Source organism: Lissotriton helveticus, chromosome 11, assembly GCF_964261635.1.
Source record: "Lissotriton helveticus chromosome 11, aLisHel1.1, whole genome shotgun sequence".
NCBI classification, from domain to species: Eukaryota; Metazoa; Chordata; class Amphibia; order Caudata; family Salamandridae; genus Lissotriton; species Lissotriton helveticus.
The window spans coordinates 581,897,674-581,925,091 of record NC_136072.1 but is presented as its reverse complement, the minus strand read 5'-3'; the positions used below and the strand labels follow the sequence as shown (position 1 = coordinate 581,925,091).

The 27,418-nt window shown below is 45.8% G+C and overlaps 1 protein-coding gene across 1 annotated transcript in view; it reads left to right on the top strand.

Annotated features, from left to right (window-relative positions):
* The window catches only part of FGF17 (fibroblast growth factor 17), a 164,921-nt gene extending 138,858 nt beyond the window's left edge, over positions 1 to 26,063 (top strand). Inside the window, exons 4-6 of the mRNA XM_078665493.1 lie at positions 15,037 to 15,214; positions 18,351 to 18,457; positions 24,956 to 26,063. Coding sequence (XP_078521619.1) covers positions 15,037 to 15,214; positions 18,351 to 18,457; positions 24,956 to 25,246 — 576 coding nt within the window. The 3' untranslated portion in view covers positions 25,247 to 26,063. The remainder of the gene's footprint in view (positions 1 to 15,036; positions 15,215 to 18,350; positions 18,458 to 24,955) is intronic.
* The last annotated feature ends 1,355 nt before the right edge of the window (positions 26,064 to 27,418 follow it).

The following is a 27,418-nucleotide window of genomic DNA, read 5'->3' as shown; positions in this document are numbered from 1 at the left end:
AGCAAACTCTACCTGACATCTGTACAAGACAATAAAACTGCATTGTGTGGCTCTGGCAATCTGCTTTATCGCATACATTTTTTTTTTTATTTTTTTTATTGTTGCATCAAAATAAGGCATTCAGTAGTGTCATACAGTAAAAGGTGTGGCGTCAACATTCAGCCACATCCCATCATGATCGCAACGTTTTACTTTTTATTACTTAACAGTCAACATTCAGGTCTACAGATTGGCAGTTCAGAAGCATTCAAAATAAGAATCACGTTTGTATTTGCATCAGTACAGCGGTCAAGGCTGCACATCCCACAGGTATTTTGTCTATTGTCCATGCCAGGAGGACACAGGAGTTTCTGAATTATCCTGTATCCCTGTATCCCCTTCGCTCTTCCCACCCCTACTCCATATCGTCGTCCTCCTCTGAACTATCTACATCTTCTTCCTCTGGCAGCGGGTCACAAAGCTCCCCCCTATATATATTCCATGGCGACCATATTTTATTCCATTTACGTGGATTAGCTCTTTGCTGGTATACCGCCCGCTCCACCATCATGAACATGTCCATGTTTCTGCACCATTGCGCCAAGGTCGGTGCCGCTGATGCCCCCCACTTTTGTGCTATATCCCGCTTTGCTAGCATCATTCCTATAACTACCCATCTCCGCCCATGTGTTGTCAGGTTGGTCGGGCCCCATACATTCAACAGACACATTCTAGGGTCAGGTGTGACCGGGAAATGCAGAGTCTGGGCGACCGTGCGCGTCACTCGCCTCCAGTAGTCTACCATGCTAGGACAAGACCACAGGGTATGAAACAGTGTTCCTTCTTCCCCGCAATTTCTCAAACAAAACGGGTGATCTGCCCTTTGGAATTTGTGTAGGGTGGTGCGCGTGTAGTATACCCGGTGTAGTATCTTGAATTGTACCAATCGGAATTTCGCCGAAATTCCCGCTTCTCTAGGCGACGCCATTGCAGCATTCCAACTTGCCTCATCTAGTTCCCCAATCTCGTCCTCCCACTTGTCTTTCAGTTTCTGCAATGGGTCAGGCAGGTTATTTACCAATTTGCGATACGTGAGGGAAGTAGCGCTAGCCTCCATGTAGTCGGTGAGTAGTCGGTCTTCTAAAGGAGCAGATTCCGGGACCTTCGTGCCCGGTGTCAGTACAGCCAATAATGCATGTCTAATCTGTATGTATCGGAATGTCTCAGTAGTACTCAACTCATACTGCTCCTTCAGGGTGTCGAACGGAATTTATCGCATAATTTGATGTAAAACCTAAACTTTCGCAAACGATGCGGGAGCTAGTGAATGTTTATTCATTCACTCTTCTTATTCCAAGTAAGATTTAGCGAGGTTGACATAGATGATTTGCTTCCACGCACACTGGGTTATGGCTTTGTTTAAAGGCTCTGAGGCATGTTTAGACACACACATGCACGCCCAACACATACACGGGCTGCTTACGGAAACACAGGTTCCAAACCCTAGTATCGTGGTCTACTTTTCTATGCTGCCTAATAGACCCTATGTTTGTAGCCAAACATAGTGGGTAGCAAATTGAAACCTGCCAGGACACCCCCTGCTCCCAGGACACCCCCGCACCGCACGGCCACCAGCTGCTGTGTGTGCGCCCTTCCTTCCCGCTGCTGCACTCAGCCTCGCTGAGCCTCCAGCCACGACCCTGCCCCCCGCTGCCCTAGCGGGATTGCATTGTCTACCTTGTGCTTAACTTGTTTTTCCTCCCGTGTAACACTGTTTCTTGTATCCCCCTGAGCTTCTGACTTGTACTATTTTCCTCCGTGCTGTAATTTGCCCTTGTGCCCCAGTGATTTTGTAATTTTCCTCCGTGTTGTTGTCTCCCCTTGTGCCCCTGTGCCCCCCACCCCGCTCCCCGCTTCCCGCCGCCGGGCTCACGGCCACGCCCCCTTCTCTTCTGTACCCTCCCCGCTCCCACCTTCCAGCTCCTCCCTCCCTCCCACTTCGCCATAAATGGCGACTGGGCGTACGCGCAGCGTTGACGCGCAGCGGGCGCGCCGATTGTGCGCCGAAGGCGCGCCAAAGGTAAGCCCGTCTGCGCCCGTCCGCGCCTGGACCGTGCCCAGCCCCCGCAGACCCCAGCCCACCCGCCGGACGTACGACGCCACCACCCTCAACGCACTCAACGCCGGCCGAAGCCCAGGATGCTACCGAGCCACCCCGAGACGCACCCACGGACCCTTCTGCTGCAACATCTGCAAGTTCATCTGCATCCGGACCAGCACTACTCCTGCACCAACCAAGACCAAGACGAGCAACAGCAGCAGCCACCTGAATTGCATCCTGCTCAACACCCGCTCCATCCACAGACACGCCATCGAGCTCTGGAACCTGCTCGACACAACCGCACCAGACGTCGCCTTCCTCACGGAAACCTGGATGAACGCCTCTTCAGCGCCCGACATCGCCATCGCCATCCCAGACGGCTACAAGATCATTCGAAGGGACCGCATCAACCAGACCGGAGGAGTCATCGCCATCATCCACAGGAACACCATCCGCATCACGACCAACACCGACGACACCCTCGCACCCGCCAAGCACCTGCACTTCCAGGTCCACATCAACCCCAAGACCACCCTCAGAGGCACCCTCATCTACAGACCCCCGGGACCACGCACACAATTCAGCGAAGACATCGCCGACTTCATCAGCCCGCACGCCCTCCCCTCCGCTGACTACATCCTCCTCGGGGACCTCAACTTCCACCTGGAGAACAACAACGACCACAACACCACCACCCTGCTGGACAACCTCGCAAACCTGGGACTCAAGCAGCTGGTCACCACCCCCACCCACTGTCACGTTTCAGGCCCTTACTGAGAGAACTGCATCTCCCAGAGTGCCTGTTTCTTAGTCTGTCGTTTGTGTCTGTGCGTGATTCTTCCTGTTTCTATATCTGTTCTGTTCCCCTTCTTCCCGGTGCTTGTCACTTGTGACGCCTGTCTATCCTGGACTCGTGAGTTTGTTTAAGCCCTACGGGGCCTCTTGTTATTTCCTTGTGGAATATTTGTAGCTCGGAGGAGCGGAGACCGGAGACCGAGCGAAGCCGTGCTGTCAGCTTGTTCCGCTGCACGGCGTGTCTGTGCCCATTGACCTGAAGCCGCCCTGAAACCTGAAGCCGCGTTGGAGACCTGAAGCCGGCGTCTGATGTATATTTGGGTACGTGAGCATTGTTGGGCGTTCTGAACCAAGACTGATTTATTGGAAGCCGATGGTGCAGTGCTTCTTTTCCGTACCTGAGTAGAAGCGGCTGCTTCTACTTGATATCCTTTCTTGGAGTTCCTTGACTGTTTTCATATGAGCACTGGTTCTCCCTATCGGCTTGGAAACTGTTTGTCGAGTCGGAACTGTTATATCCTGTGGATTGAGACAATTTATAACCTTATGTACATTGATATGCCACGGAGAGCTGAAACAGGCTAACTGATATTACGAGACTTCAGCTGAGAGAGCACATTAGCTTCTTATATGTGCATTCGAGACTAGGTGTGTTGTTTCATCTCTGGAGCTGAACCCCATTGGATTTACTTTTATTTCTTTTTCCTTTTTCACCACTTCCTATTTTGGATGTTTGTGGCAGTTTAGACTAGTGAGTATTCATTGTGAATCTCTAATCCTATTTTTATTGGTTTCTTATATAGGGAGGGGGTGTGTATTTATACATGTCTTCTTGTGTACCTATGCAGACTCAGCAAGCAGAGAAAGCGAGGAACCTCTAAATCTGTCTTCGCCAGCTGTGGATGGTTTCTGGCTGCCAGCCTGTTTTATTTATTTTCTCAATTTTTTCCCCTTCCCTGGGGAGGGCTTTCCTAGAGGAGTGTTATACTTATGGCTCGTCTGGGGAACCGTTCCTAGGGAGGAAGGAAATAGGCTACGACATCGCTCCTGCTGCATCTGAATATTAAGGTTAGTCAATCTGCCTATATTGTGACACCCACTACGCCGGACACACACTCAACCCCGTCTTCTCATCCTGCAAGGACATCGCCTTCAGCCACGCCACCGGACTCCACTGGACGGACCACAGCTGCGTCCACTTCAGCTTCAGAAGGACCACGATCCACCACCACCAGCAACAGGTTGCACACAGAAGCTGGAACAAGATCACAGCCGACCAGCTCGCGACTTCCCTGAGCAAGAACACACCCACCAGCGCAACAAACCCAAGCCAGGCGGCCACCAACCTCGCGAAGTGGATCAGCAACTGCGCAGACGACCTCGCCCCCCTGAAGACCCCGCCTAACAGACCCGGTAGCAAGAAAGCCCCATGGTTCACCGACGAACTCAAGAGCTCCAAGAAGAACTGCCGAGCCCTCGAGAAAGCCTGGCGCAGAGACCCAACACCGGACAACATGACTGCCCTCAAGCTCGCCACCCGAATACACCACCAACTCATCCACGCCACCAGGAGAACCGCATTCAAGGAACGACTGGACAACAACGCACACAACAGCAAGGAACTCTTCAACATGGTTAAAGAGCTCTCCAACCCCAACGCCGTAAACAACGACATCACCCCTTCGCAAGACCTCTGCAACTCCCTCGCCTCCTACTTCCACAACAAGATCGCGGACATACACAACAGCTTCAGCACGCAACCGACAAACGACACGACCGAACCACCGCCCCCCACCACCACCCTCCGCGCCTGGACCTCGATCAGCACCGAAGACACCGTCCGCACGATGAACTCCATCCACTCCGGATCTCCTACCGACCCCTGCCTTCACCACATCTTCAACAAGGCCGACGCTGTCATCGCACCCCACCTGCGGGACATCATCAACACCTCCTTCGACACCGCTACCTTCCCGGAGAGCTGGAAACACGCCGAACTCAGCGCTCTACTAAAGAAACCATCAGCCGACCCCACCGACCTCAAGAACTACCGCCCCATCTCGCTGCTCCCGTTTCCTGCTAAAGTCATCGAGAAGACCGTCAACAAGCAGCTGGCCGCCTTCCTCGAGACAAACGGATCCCTCGACCCCTCACAGTCCGGCTTCCGAGCCAACCACAGCACCGAGACAGCCCTGATCGCAGCCACCGATGACATCCGAGCACTGCTTGACAACGGAGAAACAGCAGCCCTCATCCTCCTAGACCTGTCCGCGGCCTTCGACACTGTCTGCCACCGTACACTAGTGCAGCGACTCAGCAACGTCGGAATCCAGGAGAAGGCACTGGAGTGGATCATCTCCTTCCTCGCCGGAAGGACACAGAGAGTCCGCCTCCCCCCGTTCAGATAGGAAGCCACCGAAGTCATCTGCGGCGTTCTTCAAGGCTCCTCGCTCAGTCCAACCCTCTTCAACGTCTACATGAGCCCCCTCGCAAACATCGCACGCCAGCACAACCTCAACATCATCTCCTACGCTGACGACACCCAGCTGATTCTCTCCCTCACCAACGACCCCGCCACCGCCAGAGCCAACCTTCACGAAGGGATGAAAGAGGTATCCGAATGGATGAAGCACAGCCGCCTGAAACTGAACTCGGACAAGACGGAAGTCCTCATCCTTGGATCCTCACCCTCTGCCTGGGACGACTCCTGGTGGCCCCCCACCCTAGGCAGCGCACCCAAACCAACAGACCACGCACGCAACCTGGGCTTCATCCTGGACTCCTCCCTCTCCATGACCAGACAAGTCAACGCCGTCTCCTCGTCGTGCTTCAACATCCTGCGCATGCTACGTAAGATCTTCCGGTGGATCCCCACTGAGACCAGGAAGACGGTCACCCAGGCCCTCGTCACCAGCCGTCTGGACTACGGCAACTCCCTCTACGCCGGAACCACCGCCAAACTACAGAAGAGACTCCAGCGGATCCAGAACGCCTCAGCACGTCTCATCCTGGACATCCCCCGTCGCAGCCACATCTCCGGACACCTGAGAGACCTGCACTGGCTCCCGGTCAACAAGAGAATCACCTTCCGACTCCTCACCCACGCACACAAAGCCCTACACAACCAAGGCCCAGGATACCTCAACAGCCGCCTCAACTTCTACGCTCCCAAACGCCAGCTTCGAACGACCGGCCACGCCCTCGCCGCCGTCCCCCGCATCCGAAGAGCCACCACAGGGGGACGGTCCTTCTCCTACCTCGCCGCCAAGACATGGAACTCCCTCCCGACTCACCTCCGCCTGACCCAGGACCACCTCGCCTTCAGGAAGCAACTCAAGACCTGGCTGTTCGAGCAGTAGCGGACCCCCCTCCCCCAGCGCCTTGAGACCCTCTGGGTGAGTAGTGCGCTATATAAATGCTTTGATTGATTGATTGATTGAATCATGCATTTAGATGGTGTATGAAAAGCACAGCTTTCACCTCCAAAATAACACGGAGTGTCTCCTTATAAATTATACGTTACCATATCTGAACGTATGTTGAAAATAGATGTTCTATGCTTATGTTTCAAACTCCGACGAATGTTAGTTGAATATTCTGGGGTAATGAAATTTATGTTGGACCATCACAGACCTACCTTGAAGATATGCATGTGGAGTTAAGAATAGTAAATATATCCTAATCTAGGTACACTTACCTTGATAATAAAGTGGCAGTCGATATTCTGGAGTTAATTTTTTGCAGGATAATATTAAACATTTGAAAATGTGGGAGAATGCCCACATAGACCCACATTTCAGTATTTTCTATGACTGGTCCAATTCAGATGACGCTTTGTCTGTTTTAAATAAGGGAGAGGGCTCTTGAGGTCTCCCTTCTGATGCATTCTCATGATCCTGAACCCTGCTCATGGCAATTGTGGAAGCCTGTAGAATAGAAAGAGAACAGCTGCACTGTGCTGAGAACCACACTCTGAGGCTGACTCTTGCTTGGCCGAATTGGATAAGTTTGGTATTGGCAAAGCAAAAGCATGTAGCTTGCATTTTTGTCAATGTACGCCTGATATTCACAGGCACCGGGCGGTGCTATTATTCCAGGAACATGAAATTGTGTGTTAAAAAATTACTGTACCCTCTTCATCAGTGACATTATGTTGTCAATAGCACAGTGTAAATATCTGTGATGTGGGGCGTCGTGAACCCCCCTACTTTAGCAGCGAACCCGGGGATGGAGTTCTTGATGGACCTCTTCTGTCTGCACCTTGGCAGACAAAGGCTCATAAATAACATTAAAGGGGATGGTTGCTGAAAGGCAGGGTGGATGAATGGATGAAAGGGCGGATGAGTGAAAGGCTGAATGGATGAAAAATATGGATGCATGAGCGAGTGACAGTATTGATGATTGAGGGAATGGATGGGTGGAGTAACAGGGTGGATGGAAGAACAGAGTGAAAGAGGGGATAGATGGATGAGCAAAAGGATGGATGGATGAGTAAAAGAATGGATGCTGGTGCAACCTAAACTCCCACATTTAGCAGCTACAGCATGGGTGAAGTTCTCGATGGGCCTCTTCTGTCTGAAAGTTTGGTTGGATGAGTGGAAGGAAAGAAGGATGGATGATTGAAAGGGAGAATGGACAGATGGATGGATGGGTAAGAGAAAGGATAGATGAGTGAAAGAATGGATGGACGAATGAAAGAAAGGAGGTGAATGGAAGAATAAATGGGTGAAGGAATGGATTGATGAGTTGAAGGCAAGGTGAATGGATGTGAAAAGGAGTGAAAGCATGGATGGATGAGTGCATGAAAGGATGGATGAGAGTTGAAGGTGGATGGTTGAGTGGATGGATGGGTGGAAGAGCGGATGGATTAGTGAAAGGATGGATGGATGAGGAAAATAGAGGATGGAGGGAAAGGGAGGATGGATGGAGTGAAAGAATGGATGGATAGAAATGGTGGCTTGCTGACAAATGATGGATGGATGACTGAAAGGATGGAAGAATGAGTAAATGGAGAGATGGGTGGGTGAAAGGATAGCTAGATAGATAGATAGATAGATAGATAGATAGATAGATAGATAGATAGATAGATAGGATAGATAGATAGATAGAATGGATAGGTAGATAGAATAGATAGGTTTGGAGATGGGTGGATAGATTTGGATATGGTTGCATGGGTAGACAGAATGGGGAAAGACTGAATGATGGATAAAAGAATGAATGGATTACAGAATGTGAAGGTGAAATGGTAAATATCACCAGGTGGATGGAAGGATGAAAGGATGAAAGGATAAATGGACAGATGATTGGATGAAAGAGACAAGAGAGCTTTTCTGGGGAGGGTCATGATGACTTGCTTCGTTTACTTGGTGCCATAAGAGCGTTGGTTTGAAGTGGAGGGTATTTTCATTTTCTGGCTACTCCCTTGCTTTGATGTGTCATTGCCATGAATCCCCGCAGTGAATCAATTTACTCATGCAACAGACAGCTGAAACTGGGCTTTTTCCCCTTTTGTGCACTGGAAATCTGGATAATAACGTCCTGCTAGAGACATAGTTGGCTCATAGCTCACACTTGCAGGTAGTTCGATAGTCGTGCACTTGCTCGATCTACTTTCATCTTTTGTGGATTTCATATTCCATCTTTGTTCCATTTTAAGTTTAAATCTTATTTATTTGTCATGTAATACACAAGGTAAGAAGCATGAAGGAAACCTAAACCTATTGGTACATCTGGCCTAGAGACCGCTTTAGTTGCCTTGCCAGCCTCATAATCAAAAAAGTCATTCAAAAAATTCATGCATATTGCCATACAGAAGATCAGCTGGTCTGCTTAACTGTCATTCACATTGTAATTCTGCCAATCACAACATACAGCACAGGTCAATGGGTCAACTCAATTCGGCTATTGCTTCTCTTGGGCTGTGAGTGATGGCATTTCACCTTATCACATGCACATCCCCCTTAAAACAAGTGTACTTCAGTTCCAGAGCTGGTGGGAATACTTTATTTTGCCAATGTTTTTTTCTTCCCATTCTTTATCCTTTACAATTCTTTAGTCATCCTTGTGTGTTTCAACTATGTTCTTAAGTTACAGTAATTCAAAACTCATAATATCTCTTCTGTGGCCCGAAAAGAGCCATGTGTTCCTGAGAAACTAAAATGGATTTCTATACCTTTTTTAATGTAAACCTGTATGTATATGTATATATATATATATATATATATATATATATATATATATATATATATATATATATATATATATTTTACACTAGCTGTACCCGGCCATGCGTTGCTGTGGCTCAGTCTGGTTAAATGGAAGAGAAAGAAAAGAGAAACCGCACATTTCTAATATGTTTACTTTCACAATGCTTTTGGGTATACAATATGTTTTTGTGACTATTGTCTCTATGCGTCCCTTGTAGTTGTTGCGCAGCAAGCAAATCGATAGGGTCTGTTCGGCCTTTCAATTAAAAACACGCGCGTATTGTACACGCGCGTATTGTACACGCGCGTATTTGAATCCAACGTTGTGTATATATAAACACGCGCTAATGTTGAAAAGTGAACCAACTCCTCCCCCCTCCCTCCACCCACTTCCCGGTCTGCCATCCTGACGCTAACTGTCCATCCTAATATATGTAGACTATTGTCTCTATGCGTCCTTTCTTAATGTTGCAAAGTGAACCAACTCCTCACCCCTCCTTCCACCCACTTCCCGGTCTGCCATCCTGACACCAACTGTCCATCCTAATATATGTAGACTATTGTCTCTATGCGTCCCTTGTAGTTGTTGCGCAGTATCTCTATGCGTCCTTTCTTAATGTTGCAAAGTGAACCAACTCCTCCCCCCTCCCTCTACCCACTTCCCGGTCTGCCATCCTGACACCAACTGTCCATCCTAATATATGTGGACTATTGTATCTATGTCCCTTGTAGTTGTTGCGCAGCAACCAAATTGATAGGGTCTGTTCGGCCTTTCGATTAAAAACACGCGCGTATTGGACACGCTCATTTTCGAATCAAACGTTGTGTATATATAAACACACACTTAATCAAATCCAACATTGTGTCAAAATTTCAAAGCAATCGGTGAAGAAATTTCAGAGATTTAAGATATTTAACAAACGAACATTGACATTTTTGTGTGTGTTCGGGCTTTCGATTAAATGTAGATGTAGCCGTACTTGTAAAGCGCACTGATACTCCTGAGTGTCCTGGCGCTGTACTCATACCGCTAGGGAACCCTTCCTGGTTTTTCCCCGTGAAATGTCCACTCCTGGGCATCCCCAGGGTGCAACCAGGCATCCCTAGCGCTGTAGGGGGCCGTTGTGGAGACTAAGCAAGCTATTGCCCAGAGTTGCAGCGTGGGACCCATGCTTAGAGTAGGCACCGAGGCGAGAAATCAGGTCCGAGGAATTATGAGCCCAAGATCCGCCGAGACCAGCCAAGGCAGGAATTGAACCCTGGTCCCGGGCCAGATCTCTGCATCAGGGTCTGCCGCTCTAACCATTGAGCCACACTTCTCCACTTAAAACAAAAAAAACAACTTAAAAATTAAAAACACGTGTTGTGTCAAAATTTCAAAGCAATCGGTGAAGAACTTTCGGAGATTTGCGATTTTGAACAAACAAACATTTACATTTTTATTTATATGAATATAGTTTTTATTGTAAAAATGTGGCTTGAAATAAAAAGCAAAAATACATTTAATTACTGCACCACCTTGCCAAGGCTAGACCTATTGGCTTTGACAATGCTTGTGTACAAAAGAGAGCACAACAGAGTTAACATGGAGGCCAATAATTGCATTTTTAACTTGTCCACCAGTGAACATATGGAGCTCAATCAGCAAAACTCGAAGGCCATGGCAGAGGAGGGAGTATAGCACAAAACATGGGGCTGTGACCAAAAAAGGCCTTCTCAAGCTTTTGCAGCTTCCCTCCCATGGAAGAGAATGGCTACTCGGACCACAGCCTCAAGGAGAAACTGCCAAGTTCTTCATATGCAGCAGGATAGCAAACCACAAAAGCTTCACTTATTCACTCCACATAGTTTCTCTAGTAAGGGCTTTGAGCAAAAACTTTATAACAAATTATGCTTAAATGACTCACCAGGAGAATGTATTTTTCACCTCAAGTAGCAATCTCTTTTGTGCCAGGATATCAGGGTGTAGGCTGGGGAACAAACAGAGGTGACCACCATTCTGTGACCCCATTTTCAGTGGAATGACTGATTGTAGTATTGTCTTTCGCTCCTGCTGAAGATCTCTAGGACTGTGCCATCCAGTTGCGCCTTCATTCATTGAGCCCTTGGAGATCACCTACAGGCTCACCACACCTAATCTAAGATTCTTCAGAGACTTCAGCAGGTTACCTTGCACTTTTTCCACATCCAGACCCAGTTGGTCAATTGGGCGGGAGGCTGAAACACCATGGTCCTGAGGAATGTATCTACACTGATTGTACACCAGTTCAATCTTCCTTTATAGCCTCAGGACAAAGCCTGTAGCATAGTTTTTGAAGGTTGACAGCCACTCAAATGCCTCACTTAAGTGCACACCAATTCCTTCTGGCGTCCGCATCCTGCTTACAGTAACCGCCAGATCCTGCTCCGTTTTCATTTTTATTTCTATGCTTATCAGCGCCGTTGCAATCGTCTCAGTTTTCAAATGAAGGTCTTTCTGCATTGTGTGTATGGAGCATAATACAGCCATTTCCCCCTTAGTGAAGTCTGTCTCCTCACAGGACTCCTCTGCTACCTCAGAACCTTCTACACCAGTGGAGCCTCTGGGATTAAAGAATTCATCCTTCATTTTCCTCTTCTTGCCCATCTCAAAATCCTCAGGTTCCCAGACTGCAATGCCTACACTGCCAAACTCCCTGTAAAATGCACTGCTTGCCAAGTGTCCAAATGTCAGCTAAAGGTGCATCCACAAAGACACACAGATACAGCGAGACATGCAAGCCGGAAGCCTGCACTGCAGCTCATGGACCTCCAATGGCGAAAGGGGTCACCGCCACTATCGGGAGACGTCCCAGTACCTTATCCAGTGCTCTAGCCCGCTTAAACACCTGCGGTGACATTAAAAGGCCAAGGGACGTCCGGGTTATGCCACACCAGCCCAATGGTAAACGCCACCACCCCTTTCTCTCCAGGATCTCAAATGGCTGTCAGCGCTCTGTCAGCATTGGTAGGTGACACTAATAACCTTGCTCATTTCCCTGTGGTAAGGCTCACTGTCAACCATGCTGGGAAGAAGGGGTGGTCCTGTTCACTGAGCTGCACCTCCACCTCAAACCCCTGCAGAGGGCGCCGCAGCTTCTGCAACCTATGTAGCCAACTCCAGTAGCACAGTGGCACACTGGGAGAACTGACGAGCGGCGAAGTGGGGTCACTGGTGGGAGTCTCAGAGTCACGTCATCTTGGGCTCCAGGCAGAATCCGCCTGGACCTTCCCACCCCACCACCACCACCTTCATTCCATCTGGAACAGTCTAGTCTCCATTTGCTCTATAGTCTATTTCAGTTTGCTTTTAGTCTTCGTTCATTGTCATCATTGACTGGTTTTGAAAATGTTTGGTCTGGCCGACTGGCAAAATTAAAGCCAATGTAGGAGCCCTTGTATTTTCAGGAGACCTCTGAGTATTTTGGGGTAGCAAATTATTTTCCACTTAGGGACTGAACTGAGGTGTTGATCTTGAGGTGTGGATAAGAGGTAACCCCCTCTCATAACAGGAGGAAGGTACAGGCACTGAATGTTTTGTGGTAATGATCATTATTGTTATTGCTATTATTATTATTAATTGTAATATTGTGGTAGTAATAAAAGCAGCAGTAGCACTGTCTCCATTTCATGCACACGCTCCATGTGTCTTTGTTTGCTGCAGCCTGTGACCTCTGTGGTGTATTTGATATCTGCCCCTTGCCCTCTGCCCACATTCACAGTGACACTAGAACTCTATCCTCTGCCCACTGCTTTAAACAGAAATATAGAAGTACCAATACTCACTATTCAGAATATCTTGCTCCCGAGAAGTGCCGGTACTCTCCCTTTAAATGTATTGCAGCAGTGCTGAGAAGTGTAGGTACTTCCCATTTCAATTTAAAGAAGTGCAGGTACTCCGTACTGGACAGTACCTGCCCATTTAAAGTACTGCCACTGTCCCCAATAGCATTAACGGCTGCCTTTTGTTTTGAGTAGTGCCCTTTACACACAGTTGCAATCACTATTTTCCCTTTCTCTGATTAGCAGTGTACTCGCAAGCAGTTACTTCTTGCCCTTGCCTTCATCAGAAGTGACCTATGGCCTGCCCTTTTCTTTCGGAAGCAATAACTTCTTCCCCTTACGCGAATAGTAGCAGACTCCTACCTGTGGCCCTTACCACCGGAAGTAGTGACTTCTTGCATCTGCTTCGGTAGTTGCTTGGAAACTATGACCCCTTACACGGCTAGCACTAACCTCTGTAGCCCGTAGTAGTGAATTTGAGAGTTTTCATGAGTTGCAAGGACATCTGCCACTCGTCCTCAATACCAATAGCAATGGGCAACCCAATCTACCCCTGACAGCTTGGGCAAAAAGTATTAACAGGGAAAGGCACCTACAAGGGATTTATTGAACACAAATTCTGTATCATTTGATATCTTTAGTCTAGACAGCTCTCTTGATTTGCCTGTCTCCGAATTATTATATCACACAAACATATTTGACTTTTATTTCAACATGTGTCAATCTTGTCCGGACAAAAAATATACTTAAAGCACTGGTGTATATATTCACACAGAGTTTTATAAAATGGATTTTTTGTATGTGTAGAAGGTTAAAAAAATTACATTACACATTGAAACTGGAGGATCTATTTACATACACATCAATGTTCTTCCTGGTAAGAAATGTGAACACCTTTTCTTAAACAGTTTAACAATAAAATAGAAGAAAAAGATGTAACTGTTGACGTTTCGGTCTAATTAAGGCTTTTGTCCACTTGACCATCTTCAGAACTGTTAATAAAATGATTAACCCTTCGACATTTATGTAACAAGATTTCTGCACTTCAATAGAAGTCAATGGAAGAAATCCATTCGCCCAAATATATATTTTTTTAATCTCCCACCTTCCTCTACTAAAATGTTGGCATGTATAGTAACTGATGCCATCGTTATCAGAGAGTGAGCTCAGAACCCTGCCTGTAGGAGCCATGATATTGTCGTCCTGCCTTTAATAGCAGTTACTCACCCGTGCCCCCAGTGGTATTGACCTTTAACCTTATGAAAAGCAGTCTTTACAATTTGCCCTCAAGAGTACATTATTATACAGTATTTTCCTGCTCTCTGCCTGATCTGGCGCACAAACTGCTGCCTAGCACCAACACGGGCACCCATGCAACATTGTGCAAGGGTGCCTGCTTTATAGGCAGGGTTGTTTATTTGCAGGAAGGGACTCCTTCCTGCACAAAAACAATCCTCTGAGGCTTTTTTCTCTTTTTGTGTGTGTTGCAAAATGCAGTATAAATAGAGATGAAAACATGGCGAAATAAGCATAATTCTCCTAGTTACCCCCTCACCCTGGGGAAGCATAGCATTTTGACGCATTCCCAGGTCAACCACTAATGGTAAATCTGGGAATGCGCCAACATCAATGGGTGGCTGCATGGGAACACCCACGCTCTCTACCCATGAAACGCCTCCCTGGGGCAGAGTAACGCAGGGCAGCCAGTAGCTGCCTTGAGAGACTCCACATTTACTGAGCCACGCAGGGCCATGCAAGGTGGGCTTGAGGGGGTTGGTAAATGTCGTTCTAGGTTTTGCGTGGGCCTTTCGACCCCCTTGCGTGGCGCAAGGGCGACACAAAACCATGATAAATGTGCTCCTTAGTTCCTTGCACGTCGTTAGGCCACCCTTCCTTCTCTCTGACTCTCTACTGTCATTGCAATGACACCTCCTCATAGCCTCCACTTTACCACCTGACCCCTCTGTCCCTGCCCCCTCAGCCCCATCACACCCCGCCATTGCCTCCCCGCGCCCCTGAAGCATGCTCTAGGCCCCTTGATTCCCCTCTTTCCCGGCCCTATGCGCCCCCATGCTTCCCACGCTCATTGCCCATCACACGGCCCCCTAGCGCTGCCAAAACAAATTGATTTTATTTTTCCCTTTGTAAACAAAGGGGGAGAATCAACAGTCTCCTAATTTTAACCAGTACGTGAGGGAGCAGGGAGCCACGACGGACGAGCTGAGCCGGAGGCAGACCCGCATCTACCAGCTCTACAGCCGGACCAGCGGCAAGCACATCCAGGTCCAGGGCAAGCGGATCAGCGCCACGGCCGAGGAGGGAGACATGTTCGGTAAGAAGTGCACGTGGGCACGGGGGGCGGGGCTTGGGCTGATGCACTCACGGAAGTCAGGCATTGGGAATGAAAAACCTGTGGGGTTCGGACTGTGAGGGGGGCAAGGCGATCGATGATTTCACGTTCAGCTGCGTCCCAGACAGTGTATGCTCACAGTGTGTGGCTGTAGGCCCGGTAGTCGAGGGAGCAGGCAGAAACTGGTGCGGCAGTGACACCTGGTGGACAAGCAGAAAAAAGCCTTGACTGAATCCTGCTATTGCATGTTCCTGGGGCCCAGTGGTACCCAGGTAGTACTTTCAGTAGAACTACAATGACAAGTTAAGATTTAAAAGAAAGTTACCACTGCTCCAACCCCAGTACATTAACATTGCATCTTCATCGATCCTAACACGAAATATATCCCCAAACCTAAATACATTTACATTACATTTGATTAACTAATGTGATTAACGTTAACACAACAATAACTGTAACCAGAACCCTAAAATTAATATGCTTAACGTAACCCTAAATCTAACTCCAACTCAAATTATTTTTATTACAATTTAATAAAAAACGAAACTTATCCTACCTCTAATTCCAAAACTTCTTTAATATTAAATGAGTAACCTTCACATAATTCTAGTACTAACCCCAAAACTTATCCTATTCTTAAATTATTTTTATTTCAATTAGATTCAATAAAGCTAACCTTAACCTAACCTCTAATGCAAAGCCTAACCCTAAAAATAACCCTTAATTAACATTAAAGTAATTTGCCCCTAAAACATTCCTTGAATTAAATCAATTCTAGATTAACTTATATGCAACTGAATTGCCTCATTTGATGTATCTGCGTACTTCGCAGTGGTAAATCCAGTGTAGTGCCTCTGATGTAATGGGCCCCCTGTTGTGGATCCGAGGTAGTAGGGGTACACATCAGAGTATGGCTTTGACTGAGCTCCTGCATTAGGCCTTCAGTCTACTTAGTCAAGGCAGTTTCATTTTGTTTCTGTCTTCGCCATGGGGGAGCATGGAAAAAACAAGATATTTTAGAATGACTTCTCCATTCCAATAGATGTGTCGACGGACAGCTAGAAGTGCTAAAGGTGAGGTAGAAGTGATGGTAGTTGTCGAATCTGGCAAAGGGATAGAGGTATCCAAAGTACAGGTGTAAGTACAGCTAGACGGTGGAGGCATGGAAGTGGCTATTGCTGGTTGCAAATAAGGGAGGCATTGTGCAGTGGGAGCAGAGGAATGGACGTGGTACCCGTGCGACAGACGTTTTGGTAAGGAACATCACTACTGACACCGGGGTGTAGTGAAGAGAGTAGGATCAGAAGGAGCTGGAGCCATGGCCACTTCCCACACTGAGAGTGTGCAACAGCATCTCTTGTCATTAACTAAGAAACACTCTGGGGTGAAGAGGTAAGAGAGTGAATGGGGTTCAGCCACAGAAGGATAGTGCAGAAGGACTGTGGTAAACACATTTAAGGGACTGCTGGAAGCACTGGGCCCTCCAAGAATATTGAGGTAGGAATATATATATATATATATGAGAGAGTTATAATTAGGTTCAGATTTTACACACACAAAACTGTAGAAATTCAGCAGTTATAGTTATCTCAAGTAAGTATAACTCTGGCCCTAAGGTAACTATAACTTGCAGCCCACCATGCAGTTTTCTGATCAATAATTTAACAATGATGTCATAGAAGATGAGTGATGCAATATGTGGAGTAATTAGCAGTGCATGGCGAGGGTGTAAGTTATAGTTACTTTAGGACACATGTTATAGCTACTTGAGGTAACTAGAACTTCTGAATTTCTATGGATTTGTGTGTGGAAATTCTGAGCCTAACTATAATGTCCCTGTAACCTTTAGTTTTTCCAGTGAATTTCTACGTTTTTTTCCAATTTTGTTTCCTAACTATAACGTCCCTGTAACCTCTATTTTTCAGTGAATTTCTATGGGTGGTTTTTTAATGCTATTTACTAACTTTAACATCCCTGTAACCTGGGTCTGTGTGGGTGGGTGTTTGAGTGGTTGTGTGGGTGTGTGACTTCCAATTTACATTATTAATGTATTTATTATTCTTTTTGAGCGCAGACTCCACCCTTCTGGCTCTTGGAGTGTTTAATAAGAAAAATAACAATGCCAATGTATTTTATCAACAAACAAAAGAATTGTTAATACTAACTACAACTAAAGTCAACAAACCCTCATCTCTAACACTTAAAAACTTAACATCAAAACACACTTTGGGCAGGACCTAATAATGTTTTTCTGTGACTTTAGGCAAATCAAAAGAATAAGTATCAATACTGTCTTAAGCAAGAACTATCTTTCACTGGTCTAAGATAGTCTTAGGAATTTTGTTTGAATGTGTCAGTGTTACAGACCTATTAGATGAATGGAAGTCCATAGCATAGCAAAGGCAGCATTGGAAAATGAGGGGATTTTGGGGTGTAGGGTGGAACTGTCTCAAGAAGCACAAGGAGCATGGTTATAAGGTCGTCATGAATGGGAGGCCATGGTTGTGTGCAAGAACTAGGAGAAAGAGCTGAAGTGTCCTTCCTGGATTCCCATTTCATCACCCTTTTCATCATTCAGTCCATCATATTCCCTACACCAATGTCAGAAGTCCACATCCTTTACTCCTCCAATGACAGAGGCCTTTAGTGTTCTGGAGTGGTCTCACACACACCCCTCTTACACTCTTCTGATGACCATGCCTTACAGACCTCCTAACAATTTTCCCTTGCTAAAAGCCCCAGATTCTTCAAACTGTGTTTAAAGTCAGACATAAAGCATTGTAGTCCTACTTACTACTTATAGCCCTGGACACTTACCAGCTTTGTCTTCATATGATCAGTGGTTGTGACTTATAGAAAAGCATATTCCTCTATCCAAATCCAATGTCCCCTGGGTGTAGTTCACAGTAAAATGCAATGATGCCCAGAAGGGCATGCAAAAACACCTGTCAAAACGGCATGCGTCAAAATGCTAGTCTTTAACTCCGACTACCTTCTCACACCAGGACTTAAAGCTGGCCCTCATACACAGGTCTCTCCTTAACCAAGCAGCCCAGGGTTTAGCAGCAGGAATGATTTTTCTTTTCTGTTTCATTTTCCCATGTTACCTGATTTCCAGCAAAGCTGATTGTGGAGACGGATACCTTTGGAAGCCGAGTGCGGATCAAGGGCGCCGAGAGTGAAAAATACATCTGTATGAGCAAGAAGGGCAAGCTGATCGGCAAGGTGAGTGAGCAGATGTGTATGAATTCCCTTGTGTGTCGTAGTACCGTCTTGGCTGTTTTGTGTACATCCTGAACTGGTGCCATGGAGAGGGACTCAATAGGTAGACTCTGCCGTATAGTGCACTATTAAAGTGTTGATTCTCTTCATCTATCCTTGAAAGTCACAATCCAGTTTATGAGGCTTGACCAAACCTGGCCAATTCAAACCGAATAGAACACATGTCATGTACATGTGGAAGACTGGGAGACTTTGAAACCAACAAGACTAACCCTGTTGCAGAGGGCTTCTGTTTTTGTTGAGAAACCTCAAAGTATATTAAAGCATGCAAAGTATATAAAAGGTCTTATTATACAAAAGCTAAAGGCTCATTTAGATATTTTCTCGATCGCATTCATTTCTCCTGCCCCATTTCCACAATCCCCACCTCAATTCATAACAACTCAAAACTTTACCCACTAACTGTTACCAAAAATGCATCATAATGTCTTACCAGAAAGAAAAAACGTTCTGCTTTAATTCAACAAGCGAGTATTCCTCTTCGCCACAAAAATAATTCTTAAAAAATCCAGACAGAGGTTTGGAGCTCAGAAATTGTTAAAGCTGAGCCTGATCCTTGGTTCCAATCATTAATTGCTATTGACCCACGTTTCTTCGCTACACTATGGGGCAAAATACACACCATTGGGTCGACATATATACTATGGGGAGGGGATTTCAACACTGCCTTGGCACCCACTCGTAAAAGATCGCACCAGGCGCCACAACACTACACCGCAGTGCAGGGGCAGATGGTAGGAATCAGAGTGGACAACTACTTGCTGGATGCATTGAGGCACCTACACCCCACCATTAGAGAAGGTACACGTTATTCCGCAGTGCATTCAACGTGGTCCAGATTGGATTATTGGATAATTTCTAGGGGAATGGGTCAATGGGTGGAACAGGTTGAACACCTAGCTAGGACATACTCCGATCACTCCCCAATAAAATGGTATCAGCTCTCATGAGGAGAGGGGCCCCATATAGCAATTGGAGACTTAATCCAACATCCTTACTAGACACCGCATTTCAAGTCGAAATAGGACAAGAAATTCAAGAATTCTTTGAATGTAATATAGATTCTGTGGCAAAAATTACTATGGTATGGGAAGCCTTCAAAATTACCACGAGGGGACTCTGCATCTTCAATGGGGGAGGCATATTGCGGGACATCCGCAACTAACTAGGAAAGTTGGATGTCAAAACTAAAATTCTAGAACAGGAAATAACTACATCTACTGCTGGAGGAGCTAGAAAGGCTGCCCTTGGAGACTAAATCACTGAATACAAAGACACAGCGGAGAGAGAATGCAAGTTTACGGGTAAATGCTTCGAGGCACGAAACTATGGAGAAGGGGATCGCCCTGGGAAAGCCCTAGCGGACTACATCAGACACCCCAGGTTCTCCAATTATGTGACTGAAATTTATGATGCTGAGGGTACACTCCATAGGAGTTCCACAGACCTTTTGTGCATTTATAAGACCTATTATTCTACAATGTACACCTCACAAAGAAAGCAACCCCTCGACCTTCTCCCATATTTAGAGGATATTGCACTCGGCTGGTTGGGAGATTCCCAACGAGAGTTCCTGGCTGCAGATCTTGAGACAGACGAAATATCCACGGTTTTTATATTATGCAAATGAAGTCAGGCTGAGCCCCCGGCTCGGAATGACTCCCAGTTGAGTTCTATAAGACTTATGCAGTACATTTAGTCCCAATTTTTTAAAAAGTGTTTGAGGAGGCAAGTGAGGAAGGCATACTGCCATTAATCATGAGAGAGGCCATGATAACCTCGCTGCTCAAGCCGGGTAAGCCAGCTAAACACGCAAATCTTACAGACTACTCTCTTTAATCAACTGTCACACCAAGATCTTGGCCAAGGTTCTCTCCAATAGGCTGAATCTCTTGGTCGGTAACCTGGCGTGGCCAGATCAAGCTAGTTTTATACCGGGACAGGCAAAATCTCATAACCTCCGAACGCTGTTCGCAATTATACAGGTCATTGCCTCAGAATTAGATTCAGTGACAGTTTTTCTAGACGCCACTAAGGTGTTCGATTCTGTGGAATGGGACTATCTTGCGAGTCCGCTCCGACGCATGGGACTACCCCCAGGATTTCTCAAATGGATAGAACTATTATACCAGCAGCCCCTAGCTACTGTCCTCCTTAATGGCCCCTGTTCATCACTCTTCAAACTCACCAGAGGTACATGGCAAGGCTGCCCTCTATCTCTGTGAATATTTGCTCTCGCCATAGAGTCGTTGGCAGGCAGATTGAGGCAACACCTTAAGGAACATGCACCTGGATATCCCACTAGGCATATCCTCATATCGTTATATGCCGAAGACATAACCCTACACATCAGAGATTCACAAGAGAATTTGAACCGATTATTATGTGAATTCATCCAGTTTGGAGAACTCTCCGGAATACATATGAACTGGAGTAAATTGCAAATATTTCCTCTCAACGATAAGGTTATTCCCCATGCATTAGATTATCCTTTGGAATGGAACACTACGGAAATTAAATATGTGGGCATTAAGATTACCAGAGATAAAACCGAAATCATGCGTATAAACTACGGCAGAACTTTAGATTCCCTGACAGATTCCGTCACCCGCTGGATAGCTCTGCCATTATCCATGCAGGGAGAGTGTCACTAATAAAAATGGTGGTACTGCCCAAAATGCTTTACCTGTTCACAAATATTCCTTATAGTCCCAGGAAAATATATTTCGTAGCCTTGAAGAAGTAAATGATTTGACTGGTGTGGGTAGGCAGGCAACCCAGGCTAAGATGGAAAGTGCTGACACTCCCTTTTTCACAAGGAGGATTCGAAGTACCTGACCTAGAGCTATATTATTTGTGTGCACAGGCACATTTTACAACATACTGCTTCTATCCACCCCCATTCATGCCACATCAAGCAGTCGAAATGGGATACATGGACCCCACTCCCCTTTCCGGGTTCATTGCCGTACAGCCTAAACAGCGAGACGCCGACCCCACAACGGTGTCATGCAATACCACTGAATGGAGAAAACTTGCCCATAAACTAGATATCCCAATGCTTTATCCATCCAGCTTACCTATACAGTACCACCCGGAGCTCAAAGTTACATATGACGGGATCTGTAGGCAAGTCCTAGATACATTTCAGGTACAGACATGGGGAGACCTGTATGATGGCGGGATATTCTTATCTAAAGAACAGTTCTTTCGGGATAATACACTCCCAGTGATGGAGCTATTCATGTACGTGAGACTTAGACAAAGTGTCAGGGCTGCCACCCCAGAATTCCCACAAGAGCCGCAGGTCTTCCTGCCATTCGATGAGACATTGCAATCAGAACCACCTCAACATGTTACCTGTCTTATATATCACTGCACACAAACAGACACCATCACGCACACAATGGGAAGCAGAACTAGGCTTGACACCTTCGAACCAGCAATGGGAATATTGCTGCAAACAACTTGGTGATATCACAGCTAATAGTAGGTTACGAATGATCCATCATAAGTTCTTACATCACCTATATTACACTCCGGTTAGATTGCACAAATTCCATTTAAGGGACAATGATAGTTGCGAGCGGTGCAAAAAATAAAGCGCTGGGTTCCTTCACCTTGCGTGGGAATGCCCTGACATTAACGAGTACTGGCACCAGGTATTCGCAGCATTGTCACAAATGGTGACATCTCCAATCCAGATAGCCCCGATTACAGACATTAAAGGCTACACTAAAGAATTAAAGGCACCACATGAGAAACATTTGACGTTGGGGCTATTAATCGTCAAATGAAAGGTTGCCTGTAAATAGGGAAGAGGTAAGGCGCCCAAATTTAAAGAATGGATACAATAATTGATATAATGGCAAGAACAATCACTTACATATGCAGAACTACTCCCACCAACTTCTAGACCAACGGATATATGGGAAACCCTGAAGGCTTACCTCCTTGCTACATGAGACGATACATAGACTCTTGCAGACGGGTGAGGTGAGGAGGGACACTGGAGATAGCTTGTAAAATTAAGTGTACTATCCCGATGTGAGCACTTTGTTTACATAGGCCAGGTATTTCAAGATTTACCAGTTCATAAGAACCCAGGGCAGGATGGTTGAAATTAAGATGCACTGTGGTGTGATGCAGTTATTTGTCTGTACTGTAATTCATATTATTTATCAGATAATCAGGACACATTTTTAATGACAATGCTTTTAGATATAAAACAATGTACTAGGAAGATGTATACATGTTTTGACTGTAATGCAAAAAAAGTTGTGAATGTCATGTTATAAAAAGCTGAATAAATAAAATGTAGGAAAAAAAGCTGAGCCTGATCCTCCTCACAGTTTATGCCTCCTCACTGGCAGTTCTTTTTTTCTGAAGTTTTATACAGCGCGAACTTAATCCGAAATCAGGTATCAGAGCACTCTACATGCACACCAATTGCATTACATGACGACACATTAGTTTTTGTTGGGCACGGGGAGATTAAGTGATTTCCCCAGAATCACAGGAGCATCTTTTCCGAGACTCGAACCCTGTTCCCCAGATTTGAGGTTGACCGCCCTAGCCGTTAGGCTACATCCTCTCCCCAGTTCTTCACTCAAGAAATCAGAGATACCTACTATAGTTCATGATAAACCAGCTTATCGTAGTCTTTTTAGCACTGCATGAATAGCTGATGCCTCAGTAGCTGTGTCACATCTCTGTTAACCCGCTGTGTGGATTCTTGGCCATGAATAGATTACTTGAGCCCAGTAGATCTTCCTAAAGACATAGCACATAGATCATTAGTTAGGGAAGATTTGAGAAGGGGTCTTGTTCCAACAGAGCTGACTCTTACCCCAAGAAGGCCCTATTAACAAGTCCATTTAAAGACCTATATCTGATGTCCCATATTAGAACAGCCGTAGATTTTCTTAAACACAGTATAGGCAGACTTCAGACCATTTCTTTAAAGCATCGTTTAGCAAAATGTGTTGATGCATGCTAGTATTTCCCAAAAATATTCATAATGGAAAATAAGTGTAACCAGTTGCAACAACATTTTAGCGAACATAAATATAAACAAGTATCGGCAAAGCCAACAGGTATGACTTTGGTGGTCAGCCTTTTGGTTATGTCAGTGCGTGCTTAGTTTTGAAGTGGGTTTTGTAAAACGTTATTATTGTGGGAGCTGCCGGGCCCTCATCATTATAACAAGCATTAGCAAAAGCAAAAATATTTTTGGTCTCAAAAACCAAACATTGCCCCAGTAGTTCCTGTCACTGAACAAGACTACTGTGCGTGCTAATATGCTCCTTGTAAAAGAGCAGAATGCTGTCACTCGCAGTCAAGCTAGCTGGTAGATGGAGAGAGAGATAGAATTTTAATTAACAAAAATGCCAGACCTAAATAGGGACCCAATGTTGAAAGAAAGTCGCAAAAGTGCACCCATGCTATCTGTCCTTGCAGTAGTGATGATTTATGGCTTTCATGAATTCACGAGAATTTAAAGAAGTAGTCAGGAACTTGTACTCCTACAAAATATTTGTAAACTGCAGTTTATCACTGACAAATATACATGTGTAGATTTTCTCGTGCGAAAATCTGTTGCGCTGTAAAAAGTTCACTTTCTCATCTACCCCTTTTTTTTCCCCAACCCTGGAAGAGGTTTTACCTCTGCTCTTGTCAGGAGTACATTTCCAATCATTCTCTATGTGGGAAAATATTGGAGGCAAGCTGATTAAAGCCCATAATCCATGTAAGTTAGTAGGTTTGCACAGACTCAAAATGGCAGGGGGAACTATTGCTTACCGCTACCTCCAGCCCCAGTATGTAGATCTGTGGAAAAGTAGCAAAAGAAGGTGATTGCTAGTATTCAAACCCTACTATGGTATGAGCTCTGGCATAATCAGAGAGGCTATTATCAGAGCTCTTATGTAATGAGATTGCTGCCATAATTTGTCGCCGCACTACATGGCACCAAAGGGACAAATAGATTTTGTTACAGGACAAGTAGTTTTATGAAGCAACCTGTCCCACGGACAAGTAGATAGTTTATTTAATTCCACACCCCTGATTAAGTACTGCTGGGAGAACGTCGTAGGTTTAACCTGTGTGTACTAATGAAGAAAAGGGTTTGCAATTGGTGTTTTTAAATAATAGTTCAATGTATTGTAGAGTTTAATAGGTGTGGACAATGATGTTTCTAAAAGCATTTAATTGCTGTCCATTTTAACTGCCTTGTACATTGCCTGTGAGGCTGTTATGCCACTGTGGTAACTGAAGTTAGTAGTTGTGTTGGGAGAGCCATGATATCCATCAACCGGTTAATGGGGCTGTGTTGGGTATTCTGATTAATGTTTATGTTCATTAGTTGCCATGTGAAGTGCATAAGCTGCCAGTGTGATAATTAATCCACCTTTTGTAACTGTCCCATTTCCCTCCTTGTAGCCCAATGGCAAGGGTCGGGATTGCATTTTCACCGAGATTGTGCTGGAGAACAACTACACTGCCTTCCAGAGTGCACGCTACAGTGGCTGGTATATGGCCTTCACCCGCAGGGGACGTCCACGGAAGGCATCACGGAGCCGACAGAATCAGCGGGAAGCACACTTTATCAAGCGCCTCTACCGGGGACAGAGGCCTTTCCCGAACCAGGCAGAGCACCAGCATTTCGAGGTGGTTGGATTCCCGCCCACCAGGCGGACCAAGCGTACCCGCAGCCGGCGCCCAATGACGTAAAGCAAGTGCCGGACACAGACTCTGCCCGCTGGCCTCCAGATTGTCTAAAAAAAGAGGATTTATTTTTCTATTATAATCTTGTTAGATGAAGAAGAAACAATTTTGTAAAAAATTGAATAGGGTTTTTTGTATGTAAAGATCCCACTTCTGAGTGCTGTGCGTAGTCTCTGGTTTATGGATTTTGTTCTGGAGAATAGCCGCATTTCACTTCCCAAAAATTCCTTGCAGGTAAGAGACAGGGCCTGCAGATGCTGGTAGCCACCCCAAAGCCAGCATCACTATTATATACATTATCTACAGCACCTCCTGCTGGAACATATGTGGCTGCATGATCTGGGAGCTCCAACAATGTAACTTTACAAGGCTCCCTGGAGTGCCTTCTTCTGGTTGAGCTTTGGACTGCAGGAACCATGAGCTTCCAGGCAGGCACTGTCCCTGTGTTATTCCTATGTTGCCCCTTGCTCCAAGAGTGGAGAAACAACTTTGTCAACAGGAATCTTTTCTACCCCACAGGATATCCGTTTATGATTTCATCCTCAGTTCGAACAGCAAACTGCAATTTCTCTGCCTGTCCAGCACTGTGGGAACATGTGACAAACTCACCAAAATGGCCTTTTTTGAAGCACTTTGTGAAGCGCGCCTGTTGAAGCAGATTTCTTCAGCCTGCCCATCCGGATATATGAGGAGGGATATATGTATTCTATGTGGCCCTGCTATCTCTGCCAAAGCCCTCCAAACCAACCTATCTGAAACATCTCTGAGATGCTCCCCTTAACTGCTTTCCCCTTTACCTGCTCTCAAGCCCCCCAAAAAGACACTGTACAACCTGATTGTGATGGCTCGACTCACACGCCATGAGGTCCGGGAGCTGGAATTGTACAAAGCTATGGTTGAAATAAAAGCTTGTGTTTTGATCTGCTGCCATTTTGTCTTTGGGGAGTTGAAAAGGCTTCCAGAGGAAGGAGCGAGTGGTGAAGATTGGTGGGATATCTGTAACCAGGTGGGACCAAATGTAAACAGATAACAGGTGGGCCTCGGGGCACAGTGCTGTGGGAAGTCGTATCTTCACAGTTTTACCACAGAGCAAGCTGATTGTTGCAAAGCGGCCATTGCACCCTTGACCACTGTCACAAAGATCTGTTAATGGCTACACACTCTAAAATAGTATGAGACAAGGCTTTCTTCAGTATGAGAGGTCTTGAGGGCACTGTTAAGTCTTCTTCAGTTGAGTGTATGGTTGTGTTCACATTAACCTCTTCTAGGTAAAACATAACTTCTTCAAGCCTCCAATCTGCTAATTTAACTGCACACTGAGCTAATTAGAAGCCTGCATAGGAATGAGAGAACTAGGAGAAACATAGTATAATTTTATAGAATTAAAAAATAAAGTGATGGAAAACCTAGTGTCTGCAATTCCATCCATAACTGTTTTATATACTTATTGAGTTGCCCGAAGTGGCATAGGAATACCCAGATGTGTGTTCTGTACCCACTGTGTCACTGGAACCAAGCTGTAACCAGGTGATGACCCCATAACTAGGACACAAACAGTCCTGGGTTGGCTGTGTCCCGATTCAGGGAGTACCTGAGTTGGCAGTTCAGACTGGTCTGTTCCTATTGGAGCATGGTCAAGGCTGATTTGCATATTGCTGTGGCATGGTGTGCAAAATAACAATGGATTGGGATACAGCTCCGAGTGATTACCAGTCGATGAGATTAATTCAAGCAGTCCATCCATCATTGAATTGTGTACTTATTGTGTCACCCTAAGTAGAATGGGTATGCCCAGACGTGGGTTCCGTGCCCACTCTCTCACTGGAACCAAGCAGTACCCAGCTGATGAGCCCATAATTAGGGCAAAACCTGTCCTGGGTTGCTTGTGTTCCAGTTCAGGGAGGACCTGTCTTTGAAGTTTAGGCTAGACTGTTCCTATTAGAGCAGTGGAAATAATGATTCACATCTAGCTGTGTCCAGATTGAGGTGCCATGGTGTGCAAATTAATGATGTATTTAGATGTGGCCTTGTGTGATTGCCAGTGGCTGAGATTTATTCGAATATTGCATCCATAGCTGTTTTGTACACTTATTCAGTTTAACCTGGGTAAGCAGTTTTTCGGTTACAAACAAAGCAGTGTTTCCATTAAACTAGGAAGCAGCTCTTCAATTAAACATG